This window comes from Melanostigma gelatinosum (assembly GCF_949748355.1).
Source record: "Melanostigma gelatinosum genome assembly, chromosome: 19".
Lineage (NCBI taxonomy): Eukaryota > Metazoa > Chordata > Actinopteri > Perciformes > Zoarcidae > Melanostigma > Melanostigma gelatinosum.
In genome coordinates, this window is record NC_136652.1 from 2,805,518 (window position 1) to 2,822,944 (window position 17,427).

Below are 17,427 nucleotides of genomic sequence, written 5' to 3' on the forward strand. Positions count from 1 at the left end.
AAACACATTCCATTCACTGCTCTGGTTTAGCTCCCTTCCATGCTAGTAGGTGGCTCGCTAACAAATATGGCTAACCAGCTGTCAGGTCAAACCACTCCCTCGTGACTCGTTCCCGTGGGTTTATCTCGAGAGACAAAAAAACAGTTACGTAGTAATGTTGCGAAACTGATGTAGTAACATTGGCACCCGGCTACTTCTGTATCTCTGGTAGGTCTCGTTTGTTTGTGAAATAGTTAACGTTATATGGTGTGTTTTTGTCGCTAACAGCTAACCAGAAGAAACCGAGGTAAATCTCGCTTTTGAAACTACCGGTCGATGTTACGTCATGGAGGCCCTGTACAGTTATTAGGCAAGAGGATATACGAGTGGTTAAGGACAGGTAACTGCTACTTTGGTATTGAGAGCGTAAATACATACATTTTCTCAAAAGCTAACGTTATACTCAGTAGAAACCAGCTGAAAGGTTGCGTATTATTGTTACATTAAGTGAATTTTGGCACGCGGGCAGTTATATCTGGTAAACTTAACGTTAGTTACTTATTGTTCTTGCTCACTCAAATGCAATAAGCGGTCAAAAAACAGAAGATAACTGCATATACAAGTGTAATTACAATGCACTGTGCAATCTATCATACAGTAACATGGGTAGTATCACTAATACTGTAAGGGGAAGAAAAACAAGACATTTTGATGCCGTTCTTGTATCTAGTAAAGTAGTCTGTGCTTTTTGTCAAGTCATGCTATCTCTACCATGAGTCATGACTTACAGGTCATCGGCATTGCTTGCTGTGGCTGAATATGTTGTCTTCACCTGACAGAGCAGAGGAGGTACGCGCTCGGTTTCTTCGCCATGGGGAACACCTGCAGTAATCTCGGGATCCCTCCCGGCAAGGGCCCCAATGCTGTGGGCTGCACCGACTTTATGATGGACCACACTACTCAGGTAAAAGCACAACCACACATGTGTAAATGTGTCACTTTTTAGTGAGATCGGCAACGAGCATACCACTGAATTTAAGCATGAGTTAAAGCCACTGTTCTCCAAATGAGCAGCTTATCTGAGCATGTCCTGTACTGTCATCGGTCACAGCTAGTATAGCTGCTATCAAACTGTTAAATCAGCACCAGTAAGAAGTTGATGATTCAATCCATCACAACATTAACAGGTCACACTTGCAACAAGGAAGGGAGTTTAAAAGTTCAGCATGAGAAAGAAAATCTGTACACAACAAACATAAATGTACACGATTTGTGAAGAAGATATTTGGGACACTTGGTTGATCACATGACGGTAGCATGTTTCTGTCTCTACTACGTCTGCCTCTTTAACAGGGCAGCTTCTTCCGACTCTACTATCCTTGTCAAGAGACTGAAAAAGCAGAAAAACCGGACTGGGTGCCGTGCGTGGAGTATTTCAACGGTCTGGCAGACTTCCTGAAAATCAACAGGGCTCTGGGTGAAAGGATTTTCAACTACCTCTTTGGTAATTTAACTCCAATTAGGAGTATGAAGAACATGTCAAATGTGTTTTAAACAAGTGCGTGCTGTTTTTTGACAAATGTAATATACATTTCCAGGTGTTTTTATATCAATATTTTCATGTTTTCCCCTCCTTCAGCGCAGACGTTGGTTTCACCTCATTTCTCTACAGTGTTTAAATCAGCTCCGTGTAGTTTCTTCTTTTGTCTTATTGCTGCTCATCAATCTGCACTGTCAACCGCATTACCAAGCAACAATGAAAGCAGAAATGGTGTCCACTAGAGTTGTAAATGAACTAACTCTGGGAAGTTTCAATTCTGCATGTTAATGTTCACACTGTACAAATGTATGGGAACCAGCAAGTGCCTGGAATTTGGGGAACTCAACAACACAACAGAATGCTTTAGGACATGGTCATCAGTTATAGGAAGTTTCCATATCTTCTACTGTTGTGTGTTGTGCTTTAAAAAGCTCTTGTTTTTCCATCTGTCTGTTCCAGGCTCCTTTAAGATTCCAGCCTTCGTCGATGCTCCGTTTAAATCCAATGAAAAATGTCCTGTAGTTATCTTCTCCCATGGTCTTGGAGCGTTTAGGTAGACACAATCAGACTGCCACAGAATTGACTCTTGATGAATAGCATGTTGTGCTGACGTATCGGCTGCTGTGAATGGTGTGACTCACTCCTCCCTGGTGTTTCCTATAGGACTTTGTACTCAGCCATATGTGCAGAATTGGCCTCTCAGGGCTTCATTGTGGCGTCCGTGGAACACAGGTATTTCATTTATTTAAAGTTTTAGCTGAATCTTCATGTTCATGTCAGGATTTATTTCATTAAACCAGTAATCAGGGTGTGAGGACAGCAGTTCTTCAAACATATGTAATGTTGTAAGCTGTGTATAATCTTGGCTACATTCAAACTGTAGGCTGACAATACGTGCGCTGAACATTTGAGGCCACGTGTCAGTTGGAGGAACTTCTAGTTGGTGGTGAGCCAAGCCAACAATAATCAGTGGAGTAAGTGTGCAGACAATAGTACGAACCAGGTCATCACATTCCTTTTCAGTATACAGACAAGGGGACCGTATGGAGGAGAACATAATGGCCACAGTCAGTCTGTCGCTCATGTGGGTTGAGGTGGTATTCCGCTGAATTTTTAGCTGATGGTTGAAGGCTGAAGCCACAGAGCGAGAATAGGCATGTGCCAGTGTTGTGACATAGTTTGTGGCTGTAACTAGCCAGTGACGCTTTTTGTCACGCTGGCACATCAGCTGGTGTCGTCTGTTACCACAACAGTCACAAAGAATGTTACTTCTCCTCCAACGTCGTGTCTGTTGAGCTGCAGCAACAGATCAGTGAGTCTGAACAAGGACAAAAACAGGTTCATACTTGAGTTGGCAACTGAACTACATTTCATGCATTTGTGTGAGAAACGGAGAAGAGATCACTAATACGTCACACGCCATGATTCATCATCAGGTTGTTGATCTGAAACCGGAGGTATTGTGAGGCGTGGTAATATACCAAGCATAGCATAATCTCTGGGGCCCTAACTGACAATTGTTGTCAATAGTTGCAGTGATGTTCTCAATGTGCTTGTATGAGGTACTTCTCCATCGTGTATTCCTGCAGTAGATGGAGTTTGTAGAAGCAGTGTACTGCTGTGGACCTGTTTTAGACCGTGTGAGTGAACGCTACATTCAGAATATCTTCACCACTGTACTGCCCTGTCAGATCTGAAGCGGTTCTCTGTGCTCTCTTCAAAGCCACAAGACTCCTTGTCATGTGACCTCAGAACACAGACGCTGCTGGTCGACATCACCTTGTTTGTGTTACTGAGTCACTTTGGTGAGTGTAAACTAAGCCTGGACAACAGTAACGACCTCCCGTGTTCTGAGAGGTATAATTTACTTTTTGTCAATGGAGTCTTGTGTCTTTGAAGAGAGCACAGTTAACAGCTTTAGTTCCCCGTTAGAACGTCTGACAGCAAGGTAAAGAGGTGAATATATTGTAAATATAGCGTACACTCACACTGATATGGGTTCTTTTAGGTGAATGCGTCCACAGCAGTCCATTGCTTTGCTCCCGTGCTGGTTCTCCATCTACAGTAGTAATACACGATGGAGGAGTACCTCATACAACCCCACTTTAAAACACTTTCCCTGTAAGACATTCAAATGACTGTGATATTTATACGTATTGTTCTTCAGTACTCTGCCTTTGACACAGTATCATTTTGCAGCACTGTGTGTATTTTCTTCCCCGCGCAGAGACCAGTCAGCCTCAGCTACGTATTATTTTCGTGAGAAGACGGAGTCGGAGAAGGCAAACAAGAACGGGTCTAAAACATCTACCTCGACCCCAGACAACCTGGTGAGAGAGTGGATGTACTACAGGAGTCTGCAGCACGGGGAGAGTGAATTCCCCCTCCGAAATAAACAGGTCAGCAGCTTTTACTTGACTAGAAAATAACAGCTCTGTACTGTACTGGGAGGAGTCATCCATGTGCCACGTTCGTCCACATAATGACAGCGTCTCATGTGAGTCAGCGGTCAGTGTATGAAAGGTGGAGACTCTAGTCCTCTTTTATACAATGAGGCTGGATTGCACAACTCAGTAACCAATGCTGTGCATGACACTGGTGTTCAAATCAAACCACTTCCTTGTTCCTCAGTCTATTACATTCTCTATCTGATATGTCTCACATTCAACTTTTATCTCAGAATTTCCTCCAACCTGTCTTTAGATACTGCACTTTATTAAACTGAGTTTGGATGCATGTGATGCTGTGGTCATATTTAGCGAATGCTTTTGCTTTTCTGCTAACTTGTGTGGATCATTTGTGTCTCTCGCAGGTGAAACAGAGAGCAGATGAATGCATCCTGGCTCTGGACAGACTCATTGAAATCAACTCGGGGATCTCAGTGCAAAACGTTTTGCAAACACAGTTCGACTGGACGACGTTGGAGGTAACTCATCATGAGCTTTGCTCTACTTTTACACAGATCATGAGTTTCTTTTGGAATTAAAACCTTCAACAAGGCAGCAGCAATCGAGATTTAGTGACAGAAAATGCTTATTTAGCATTTTAGCTATAGTGCTATCGATCCAGATAGTTTCGGTGTGAGTTGCCTGGTGTTGGAGAGATCAGCTGTAGAGATGTCTGCCTCCTCTCCACTATCACGGGACTATATGACATTCGGCTTGTGGTGCTCAAACCGCCAACATAACCATTTGACAAACTCAACAGCAGCGTCTCTGTCCAGACATCATGACCTCGTTATTATCGTTGTTTCAACTATTGTTTATGGAATGAAGTTCCGACGTGAAACTGCTCACAAGGTCTGTCAATGATCTTGAGTATGACAATACTCTCCAGTTCTGATATAACTGATGCTAGGAGGAGTTGTGTTGTCTCACACACACTTAAACCAAACCACGCCTATAGCTGCCATAGCTCCTCACAGGACTCTGATTGGTCCGTGCTGTGGCTTACCGAACACAAACGCATTACTTGAAGCCTGACAAGATGAGTTTATTGTTACACGTGATCCCGCGTGAGAATCCAGCTGCTAGGTAACTTGTGGCCAGCACTCGCTCTGTGTTCCAGTAGTTCCAGTCGTGACCAGAGGGAAAATCTCGAATATCACCTGTGTCCTGATGGCAGAACCTGAAGCTGATCCTCAAACAGATACCGGTAGTAGACCTTTCATTGTTGTCGTCACTCACCATCCATTTCCTCTCGCCTCCATGCCAACAGAACTCCATGGATCTGTGTAGGATAGCAGCGGTGGGGCATTCCTTCGGGGGAGCAACGGTGATAGAAGCTCTGTGCAAAGAGGTCAAATTCAAGTATGTGGATTTACAACGTATATCCATGTCTCCTCCATTGTCGCATTCCCTCGTTTCAGAGAAGCAGGAATATGATACGACGTATGAATTATGCCGTCTGACCTCTCCTGTAGGTGTGGCGTAGCGCTGGACGCCTGGATGTTCCCTTTAGACGATGAGCTCTTTGCCCGGGTGAAGCAGCCCATCTTTTTCATCAACTCACAGAAGTTTCAGTGGGCGGGAAACATCAGCCGCATGAAGAAGCTGGATTCGGCCGTCATACAGCGGAAAATGATCACGATCAGGTAAAATGCACGGGACTGAATTTAGGCCTCGTTGATCTTGTGAGAAACACGGCATTCGCTGACTTTGTGGCGACGTTTTCCTTCATCAGAGGCGCAGTCCACCAGAGCTTCCCAGACTTCACCTTCCTGACGCGCAACTGGATCGGCAGGCTGATGAAGCTGAATGGAGAGATCGACCCCGAGATCGCCATAGATCTCTGCAACAAAGCAACACTAGCCTTCCTGCAACGCCACCTCGGTAAGAACAAGGAAGCGCACACGATCAGCCAGTCACTCCCAGCATCTCACTGCACACACGATCAGCCAGTCACTCCCAGCATCTCACTGCACACACGATCAGCCAGTCACTCCCAGCATCTCACTGCACACACGATCAGCCAGTCACTCCCAGCATCTCACTGCCCACACGATCAGCCAGTCACTCCCAGCATCTCACTGCACACACGATCAGCCAGTCACTCCCAGCATCTCACTGCGCACACGATCAGCCAGTCACTCCCAGCATCTCACTGCACACACGATCAGCCAGTCACTCCCAGCATCTCACTGCACACACGATCAGCCAGTCACTCCCAGCATCTCACTGCACACACGATCAGCCAGTCACTCCCAGCATCTCACTGCACACACGATCAGCCAGTCACTCCCAGCATCTCACTGCCCACACGATCAGCCAGTCACTCCCAGCATCTCACTGCGCACACGATCAGCCAGTCACTCCCAGCATCTCACTGCTCACATGATCAGCCAGTCACTCCCAGCATCTCACTGCACACACGATCAGCCAGTCACTCCCAGCATCTCACTGCTCACACGATCAGCCAGTCACTCCCAGCATCTCACTGCACACACGATCAGCCAGTCACTCCCAGCATCTCACTGCACACATGATCAGCCAGTCACTCCCAGCATCTCACTGCACACACGATCAGCCAGTCACTCCCAGCATCTCACTGTCTCAATTCTGGGTTTTGCAGGGCTACAGAAGAACTTTGATCAGTGGGACCCTCTGATCGACGGGCAAGATGACAACCTCATTAAAGGAACTAACATCACTGTGCTTCAGTCTTCCATCTGAGCCGTCTCATATCCCCAAAATGTCAAGCCAGGCCTGCTTGGTGCTAGAAACAGATTAAAGATAACATTTTGGAATCGTAATAGATGGAAAAGAAAATCTCTACCTCATCAGCAGGACCGATTTTAGTTTTTCTTGACAGATAAAACCAGCGTTTGTTTCATGAGGCCTGAATGTCGCTGAACACTTTTCACTGTTTGTGAAATCTTCACTATTACCAGGAAGTTCTTGGAGAAATGCTTTTGATCATGTTTAATCTTTGAGTGTATGTGAACTGAGATCATGTTATTTCACACAGACCGCATGTCTCTTTGGATGTATGACCTTCCAACAGAGACGAGCTACACTATGATTGCAGTGTGATTCTGGAATAAGACCTATAATGAGAATTGTATCTAACCAATGGGCGTCAGAACAAAAGAAGATTGAGGACTCGTACGTCAGATGAATCATTATTAACGTGTATCCATCCTGATTCAGAGGGCAGCTACATGCAGTAAGTAGATCAGCATCATTAACGCTTACTAACAGGTTGCATTAGAAACTGCATGTGCCTTAACTCTACTGTTCACCCTGGGTCAATGTAACAGCCTTCTACTTTTATACTCTTACCGTAACAGAAACCCAATAAATCTGGTTTGTATACAAATACGTCTTTTGCCAACTGCTTTAAGTCTTTCAGGTTTGTAAAGCTATGAGCTTACAAACAGGATCGGAGGCTAAAACCCAAGCTTTTGAATAATATGCTTGTAGAAACTCCAGAGATATTCTGATGAGGAACTGTTCAGTGTCATAAGGGCTGGAAACCTTTGCGGCTTTTTTGAAACATTTTAAAAAGGGACAGTTCACCCCCAAATCATGAATCCAGATTTCCCTCTTAACTGTAGTGGATTCTTTTTGGAGTCTGGCGATATCGGCCTACTCTTAAATAGAATGGAACTGCATGGCACTCTGCTTGTGGGGCTCAAAGCGCGACGAAATTCACTTGAAAAACTCAACAGCAATATCCGTTTCCATGCAGGAGCCATTTACTTTAAACCCCAGTTCCTACATGAACGTAACACAGCTAGGTCTGGATTATTTGTCAGTAACCGCGTCACGATTTCTGGAAAGAGACCTTACTGTTGAGTTTTTCAAATGTATTTATTTTTGGTGAGAGGACAAATCTACATTTTGGGATGAACCGTCCCTTTAAGAGGTTGTACCATCTCTCTTCATTCAGGAGACATTTTATCTGGAACACCTACAGAGACACCATTTCTTCTGTTACCAGAGTAAACATTTCAAACAGTCCTGCACTTGTACCCAATAAAGACGAGACAATCAGACAAATTCAAAAATAAATTCCAGCAGTACGTAAGAGTACATAGCAGGCATGATTAAAGGGATTCATCCATTCACACGGACATACGTGAGACATAAGACACTGGGATGGTCTAAAAGAGAGACTATGTGGATTTTCAAATTCAGCAAACATTACTGCTAGAATGCAAGTAGTGACTGAAGCGAACAGAAACAATGTTGACAGTTTTTACTTGCATTAAATACCGTCCGTTTTATTCATAGTATCCATGTGAGAAACACCAGCTCACGAAAGACACCTCTTGGTAGTGGTGATACGTTTCTTACTGGGGATGCAGACAAGAAGACAAACACCCAGAAGGAACTTTACGAACATTATGTAAAGAGCAACACTGAAGGAAAACCAGGACCACATAGATCTGTACTGATATTTATTGTGCCAACACAAATACATCTTCAACGCATGCATGTATCCACACAAAACACAGAAACCATCTTGAAAAACGCTGCATTTAACAACCATCAGAGCAGCTTTTATTTTGTAAACAAAAGAATTATGTGACGTTATAACAGGTCATCTGTAACACAACAGTGCTTCAAGTACCACTGGGCGAGCACATGGATACTGACAACGAACTATCAATGCTATTACTGTATAAAGGCACTTCAAATCACACGTTTAACTGGAACAAGCATAAAGATGAGCTGCCGGGTCAATCTAGAAAATAAAAAGCTGCTGTTGAGCCTTCACACAAAGAAAAGAACTGTACCTGAACATGCAACTTGAAACATCTGCAGTAAATAAAAGGAAACAGAAGGCGGTTACTCCTCTGGCTGCTGCTGCTGCTGAGCAAGCAGAATATCAGCAGAGCCATCATTGATCATCAGAGAGAGATGAGTTATCCTCGACAGCTGGGCCTCTGAAAACGGGAAGGTACACAGATAAAGGGCTTTGGTCTCACATGCAACACACAATCACAGATACACAACATCCTGTAGAGCAGGGGTCTCAAACTCATTTTCACTGCGGGCCACATCAGCATCACTGTCACCCTCAAAGGGCCGGTTGTAAATGTAAGACTGTAAATGTAACTACTCCTAACATATTGGTAAATAACTGTCTCTGCATTTGATTATTGTTTATTCAAGTGTAAAAATATTGTACATGCAGTTATATAAATGTAAACATATATTTAAGCACATTTCTGTTATTATAACTTAAATCCTTTTAATTGAGGGTTAAGAAACCCACATTACTCTATCAAAGATTATTACTATTAAAGAAAATATCAAAGACAAATATCAAACAAGTTATTACAATAACTTTGTTCAATGCTTAAAATCCTTTCAAGGGTGCGTTTGCACAATCCCACATGAAGTATTTCATGTGTTGTAAAGCCACGTTTAAAGTAGTCTCAATATATTTCCATTTCAAATGTACAGTAACCAGCCAAAGAGCTGCTTCTATGTTTAAGTATCTCATCATGATGACTTTCTGTATGTATGTATGTATATATATATACACACACATATATATACACATATATATACACACACACATATATATATACACACACACACACACACACACACACACATATATATATATATATGTGTGTGTGTGTATATATATACACACACACACATATATATATATATATATATGTATGTGTGTATATATATATATATATATATATATATATATATACACACACACACATATATATATATATATATGTATGTGTGTGTATATATATATATATATATATATATATATATATATATATATATATATATATATATATACACACACATAGATATATATATATATATATACACACACATAGATAGATATATATATATATATATATATATATATATATATATATATACATATATATATATACACACATGTATATATATATATATATATATATATACACATATATATATATATACACATATATATATATATATATATATATATATATACACACATATATATATATATATATACACACACATATATATATATACACACATATACACATACATACATATAAATATATATATACATATACACATACATATAAATATATATATACATATACACTTATACACACACAATCTGATGAATCACTTCATTCAAATTGAGTATTTTCATATTAGAGGATGGTATGTTAAGGGTGCCGACATAAAATAGAATAATGAAAATATGACGACAGACGTTCAAAGCTTCATTGAATTGTAAAGTACTTTGATGCGTCCCACGACTACTTCATGCTAAAATTGCTACATTTCACCCAAGACTTTAATTTCACTACATCTAATATAATTGTTGACATCAAATATTAACAGCATCACTTACCAGAACTGTTATCTGAAGACATTTCTTCCTCAAGCACACTTCTGCTGCAATCCTGGAAGAAATCAACAGATTGTGAAGTTAGACAATGAGTGTTGTGCCCATGTTTACTGTGTGCTGCGTGTCCACGAATGTGGAGGACATGTCACCGTATCCTGTGAACCTAAGCAGGCCTTATGGAGGGGCCTCTTTCACAAAGAAGTCCCGGTATGAGCCTCTGCTTTAATGAAACAGAGTCACGGCTACATTCAGCCACAATAACTGGACGATGTGAGGTGGGGAAAAAGCCTTGTGCTGGTTGATATCTGTTAAACATCTGCTGCACCGCTGGCCATGTAAGCCTTATGCGTTTCTGTTATGAGCCACTTGAGGTCCCACACCACCTACAAAGTGCACTGTCAACACATTACAAATCCCCCTCATAAGCTTTGTTGCCCGATTAACACCAATGTCAGCGAGTCTTCAGCTCCATAATGCCCATGATGAATACCACTATGAGCACCAGGCAAAGGGTTAACACTTGAAGTGTCAAAGTCATCAACCGTGTGGACTTCTGGAGCTTGTTGTGGTTAAACCATGTGCAATAGTGAAACTCGCTACAGAGGAGCTATATGTTACTAAAACGTTACGCTTCTACAGAAAAACCTGTGGAGCCAACATTAGCAAAGTATGTTAGCATGTCATTGACTGGCATTAGCACTTTTATGCTATGCTAGCTAATAACGGTATACTGAATGCGGACACATGCTGCCTTCTGTGAATAAAGAGCTATCCATCTTGACAGGAACAGTGGTGGTCCTTCATTCTCTGGTGACGTGGTGGTTCACTTTAACTTCAGCTTCTATCTTTTTAACCTTTTCACTGCTGAATCACTTTGACATCCTGGATATATCCAAACTCATATTGTAGACCCTTCTGTCTGCTTCTCTCTGAAATCACTTTTTTCTTTTTCTAAAAACTACATATGTATTCAGGGAGTGCAGTTAGTGACAGTGTGGGCTCCATGGTAACATAGCTCTGACAGCTTGATGGAGTAGCAGTGGGGGGCGGGGCTTAGCTAAGGGTCATTACCCCGCCAAAAGGCTGCATCTTTTCCCCTGAATGCAAACAGTTACCTCTCTAGGACTGGGGGGGGTGTGCACCAGCTGCTCAGTCTCCTCCCTGGCATCTTCTTGATGTGGCCCTGAAATAAAAATAAGATGTTTAATAAGGCTTACAATCCCGCAGAGTACAGTCTGTGATCAAACCTGCATGTCCTATCAATATCAGTGTTAACATTTACAAAACCAATGGAGTGGCCTTAATATGTGTCTGAAAATGTATTTACACTTAAATCACAATGCATGGCTGGCGGATGTATGTGTTCATTGAGTGTGATACCTCTGCAGACGTCTGTCTGACAGATCTCTCTGACCAGACAGGTCACCTCTTCATTCAGCTCACTCTGAAAAGCAATAAAGACAGCATGCACTTATCACTGCTGTGATGTTTTGGCGTTTCATTCTCGATGCAGCCAACTTGTGTTGATTGATCTCCATTACCAAATCTGGACAGCGGACTGCGTACTCTTGTGGCGTCGTGTCGGACGGCAGAGCTGCAAACACAGAGGCAGGTTACACAAAGATCCTGTGTCTCAATGTAATAAAATAGACCATAAAGAATACAGACAGATCCAAGAAGAAGAGCAAAGTGTTCTCTTCATCATTCCATTCTGACATACGAACAATAAACAGCAACAAACCAAAAAGGTGATCTCCGTGAAGAGCCGAGGTCTCGTCGTCAGTCACAGAGTTATTCTAAAACAGAACAGCTTCATGAAAACAATCCTCAAAGCTAATCGGACAGTATTCACAGAGATGTCACTAACAGTTTGTCATTCCTGACACCAATTCTGATACCTGTATTTGCGTATCGGCACCTGCCCAATCGGTACTGAGCATGTGCAAGTCAGAGATGAGAAGGAAGCCAGATGGCTGACTCGTTAGCTACTTCAAAGTCAATGTCGGAAGTCGCTACCGAGTGAGCCATCTCTCTTCTTTCTCATCTCTGTTAAGAGTTACACGTGTGCAGGATGTACGGATCGAGTGTCAAGTGTTGTTCATGCGTAGCGTAAATGAGATGATAAACGATATAACGTGATATATCAGATCGGTGCATAGACTCGCAGAATCTCCGATACCCGATCCAGCATTTTAGGCTGTACTGGTATCAGAACAGCAGTATTTATGCTGATAATCAACATTGTTTCAAACTGCTTTGAAAATGATTTTCATTTGACATAAAATGTGGTTCTACCCTACCTTGTTATGCATGGCCTCATCCTGCAGGGACAAGTCTCCTATTTCCTGCTCTGAAGGAGCTTCTGTGAAGACAATCACATCAGACTCCATATCTACTGCACATCAACACATTGTATGTACTTTAAGAACACAACAGGACATAGAGAGGGACCAAGAAGACCAATCGATCTTGTGGTAGTAACCACTCAAGTTCTGATAAAGGGGATTGTGTATTATCCTCTTACACTGACGTAAGAGGATAATACACAATCCCTTTTATCAGAACTTGACTCTTTTCAACTCAAACCTCATATTCAAGCACACTCCACCTGCCGTATCTATTCTTGACCATCTTAGAGTGTATTATACATATTATATGAGCGATGACTCACCAGTTAAGCGTTGTGGAAGCTCCCTACGTGGACGTTGTGATTCATGTTGGACCTAAAATGTAGGAAATGCAGCGATTTTGATGGAAAGACAATTCCACACATAGATTAACAGTACTGATGAAGCTTATATTCCTGCCTTCTCCATATTCACTTGCTGTCTTGATCATTTCAGTGTAATGCACATTTCCACTGCACCACCTCTGTCAGTATAGTTATGTCATACTCAGTCTCTCTTCTTTAACTAAAATGAAGTTTTCATTCACCAATTCATTCCCGTCCCATTATGTTTTGTTTTATAAGCTACAGTGAAGGCAACTCAATACTTCCAGCAGATTTTTCACATTTAACAAGTTCAAGCCTTCCACTTATTAGAAAAGTGGAAAACTTAAATGAAGAAGTAGCCAAGTAGTCAGAGCTGAGTGTAACATGTGGGCTTACCTCTGCTGATGCACTGCTGAGACGATCCTCTCTTGCTCTGGTGGTTTGCCAGTCATCACTTGGCTCGTTTGGGTCTGCAGTGCAGGGAAGAACAGTTGAATCATTAAAAACACAGCACATCCTGAGGAATGATGCTGCATCCACTGACAACTACTGCAAAGCAGGGCTGTGACAAGTTTTATGATGATCACACTGCATGCCTGGCACATTGTTTCCCTGTTCATTCAGGAGCCACTGAAGTCTGATACCTGTGGAGACATCCGTCAAACAGGTCGCCTCCTCCACAGAACAGGTCGTCTCCTCAAAAGAACAGCTCGTCTCCTCAAAAGAACAGATGGCCTCCTCCACAGAACTGGTCGCCTCCTCCACAGAACTGGTCGCCTCCTCCACAGAACAGCTCGCCTCCTCCACAGAACAGCTCGCTTCCTCAAAACAACAGCTCGCCTCCTCAAAACAACAGCTCGCTTCCTCAAAACAACAGCTCGCCTCCTCAAAACAACAGCTCGCCTCCTCAAAACAACAGCTCGCCTCCTCAAAACAACAGCTCGCCTCCTCAAAACAACAGCTCGCCTCCTCAAAACAACAGCTCGCCTCCTCAAAACAACAGCTCGCCTCCTCAAAACAACAGGTCTCTTCCTCCACAGAACAGCTCGCCTCCTCAAAAGAACAGCTCGCCTCCTCAACCCCGTCAACCTGAGCAGAATAAAGGCAGAATTCAGATGTCAGAAGTGAAACATTTTAGTTTGATTAAAAGGTTCTGCAGATTGAAATCCTTCACCTTCACTTGGGAGGGAGCTGTGCAGGTCTGTGTCACAATGGCTGCTGTGTCAAAGTCGGCTGGCAGGGCTGCAGATACAAAGACAAATTCTTTAGATTAGGGATGGACCGTTCAGATACTAATACCTGGGCTTTGGGTATTGGCTGATAACAAGTATAAGTACATTACCAGTGTTTAATTAATAAATTGTTTGCCTCACTGTTTGGAAGAAACTGGTATCATTATTTTATGCATAAGACAATCATCATTTTACTGGCACAACTGACTGAGATGTAAATGATTTACATGGTTTGATTAGACCCCCCAAATAGGGCTCATGTTTGCCTTTCGCCATTCGTAGTGCACATTAAGTATGCACACACAGATGCCAAATCAAAATGAATGGAGAAGGCTGAAAGCCATTTAAACCAACAATTTAACTTGGCAAACAAATATTCAGAGATGATGTCATCAAACCTGAACATCCATCCTTGTGATGAGCCACGGTCTCTTCTGCGGTCATGAAGTCATTCTAAAAACAACAGATTATCCATCACTGAACGGCACACTATGTCAATGATGTCCTGTAAAACTGTCATTAACTTGGTCACACGTACACACTATATGAATTTACTCTGCACAAGAACAAAGAGTACAGGGAAAAAACTCCATCCAAAATACAGCTTTTCCATAACATTACCTCAACATGTGCAGTGACACATGGCAGCTCCTCCTTTGGGGCACCATCTCCAATGCCAATCTCCTGCGCTGTAGGAACATCTATGTAGATGATCACAATCAAAATACAGTACGTTCAGAACACACCGTATTATAGACTACACTTATTTTAGTTATCCAAATGCATCTCCACAAGCAATTTCTAGAGTTTCAAACAAAGACGCACTGTCTGTCTTTTCTTCCTGATTACCTAAAGCCACAGTGTAAGTTATGTTGTAAGCTAATGTGATAGCTTGCTTTAAAAATATTATCATCATTTCAAAATCTAAGCCTCCACTGTATGAGTGTTTCATGGAAATATGAAGGAATCCCTCACCAAACGCAGGAAGCACACCGCAGGGCAGCACCTCAGTCTGAATCTACAAGATGACAAAATGCACCAATAAAACCAATGGAAGAGGAACAAGAGGCAGTTTTTTAATCACGTAAGCTGTTTGTAGCAATACATAAAACATCACATACCCGTTCTAAGTCTTTAGAAATGTGATCATGTGTCTCAAGCTGATCAACGGTCTCCTTGAGCCAAAGTACTTCACTGGAAACCTTTAGAACACAACACCCAATTAGATTCCATCAAGTCTATTTCCCCATTTGTGCTCAAGTCAGCGGTATAAACAACGTCACACCTACTATCTGCGAGTCATTGTCACACAACTTACCATTTTCACTGTAGTCGTACTGGTTAGAGAAGTGTCCCCTCCCATGGTAACCTTGCTGTAATCTCCATTCTCTGTCAGATCTGGAAATGCAAATGTTAACATTTATTTTCCACATTAACATGATTTCCAGATACTAATTTACTTTCATTTGATAGGCAGGAATGAACCACATTGTTTACTAATCAAAAACAAAAGATAAAAGAAGAAATTAATGTGTTTACCAGAGCAACTCATGATGTCAAAGCTGCAGGTAGGACCCTCTCCTGGCAGAGACTCCAACTCATCTATGGCCTCTGTCTGGTTCTCATCCAATGGAGAGTTGAAGTCATCTGGCTCAATGTCCATTACCGAGAAAGCCTCCTCTTCAGCTGCTTTGTCAGTTTCCACCGCACTCTTGTCACAACTCAAGGTCAAAATATCTTGGGCCCCTTTGTTATGGAGTTGGGGTAACCTAGTTTCATCTATGCCACTATCACATGGTAAAATATCTGCATGGGGGTCAACAAGCTTGCCAGTGCTCTGCTCTTCACTCTGGTCTGTCTGAGGACAAATGCAGGCATCAGCAATATCCATGTCTTGGTCTTTGGCATAGTCTAGTTGATCGTCGCTTGGTGCAGTCTCTTTCACAGTTGAGTCACACTGCAGTGGGGTTTGGTATGAAGCGGTCAGTCCAACAGCACCAAGTTGGTTTTCCGGCGTGGAGCTCTTCCACCAGGGTTTCAGTGCCTCATTTATCACTTGACCTTCACATTCCATCTGCACAATGCATTTGATTTTTCCTGCTTCTCTTGTTACTCTGGTGACAGTCAGCTGTAACACTTTGTCTACTGTAAGCACTGACAACTCATCTACTGCACCGCTGTCCCAGGATCCATGTGAAGCATCAAAGCCTTCAAGCTCGCACAAGAATGCCTGTGGAGGAGTTTCCAGAAGGGCAAGGGGGATTTCCCTCAAATCTGTAAAGGTGACTTGGGTCTTGAGCCCATAGTCCACAAAGAGAACAGACAGCTCATCTCCATCTCTGTCAATGACCTCTGCACGGTACCAAGAACCATCGTCTGAAAAGAGAGCAATACATGGGCTGCCAGGGAAGATGGAGCCTGTGTCAATGTGCTTGTGATCGGCGGCATCCAACAATTTTGAATCACTTGATGTATTCTTCTCAAGGTCCTCCGAGTCCGAGGGCTGACACCAAAAGGTCTGGGCATCATTTATAGCCATGATGTAGACCTCTAACTTTTGTCCCTCTAAAAACTCTTCTTGGTGGTAACATTGAGAGGAGTTCAGTGGTGATTTCTCTGAGTTCTCTGGCACGTTCTGCCAGATCTGGGTAGACTGTTTCTTGACTTGGAAAAGTTCCTCCGAGGCAATTTCAGAACCATCAGTTGAGCAGGTAGGAGGGACTTTACACATGACATTCACACCACTGTCTTCAAGACTGACTTCCCACACGGATCCTGACTGCCTGATGAAGTGGCACTTGAGCACCTTGTCTCCACTACCACCTATGTCTTCCGTGAACGCTGACACCACTTCTGGGTTAAGCACTTCCTTTTTTCCAAGACCAACAGCCTCGCTCAGCATACAGTGTGTGCTGTAGATAGGAAGCTGCAAGATAGACTTCTGGAGTCTGCCAATTTTGGAAATTGGCATCATTGCCGTGTTTCCGAAATCAACAAATTCCACAAGAGCCATCGTTTTGCCGTGGACTTCTCTTACAACTGCTCGGTACCACGAGGAATCATCTGCGAACTCCGCTTGAACAAGATCACCTGGATGCAGGTCTTTGATGACGTTGGTTTGGGGGGTG

General features: G+C 42.6%; 1 protein-coding gene across 4 annotated transcripts; it reads left to right on the top strand.

The window, feature by feature from the left end:
- Positions 1-80: 80 nt before the first annotated feature.
- pla2g7 (phospholipase A2, group VII (platelet-activating factor acetylhydrolase, plasma)) lies at positions 81-7,309 on the top strand. 4 transcript variants are annotated; one of them, XM_079290686.1, is made up of 11 exons: positions 81-207; positions 819-943; positions 1,333-1,483; positions 1,979-2,072; positions 2,183-2,251; positions 3,747-3,918; positions 4,332-4,445; positions 5,237-5,328; positions 5,442-5,612; positions 5,702-5,850; positions 6,590-7,309. In XM_079290686.1, exons 2-11 carry the CDS (start codon positions 851-853, stop codon positions 6,688-6,690), a joined length of 1,206 nt encoding a protein of 401 aa, XP_079146812.1. In that variant the 5' UTR covers positions 81-207; positions 819-850; the 3' UTR covers positions 6,691-7,309. The 4 variants fall into 4 exon arrangements, with proteins under 4 accessions (XP_079146812.1, XP_079146814.1, XP_079146813.1 ...); XM_079290688.1 differs by having other exon boundaries at positions 155-207; positions 736-943; XM_079290687.1 differs by having other exon boundaries at positions 163-207; positions 824-943.
- Positions 7,310-17,427: the final 10,118 nt, after the last annotated feature.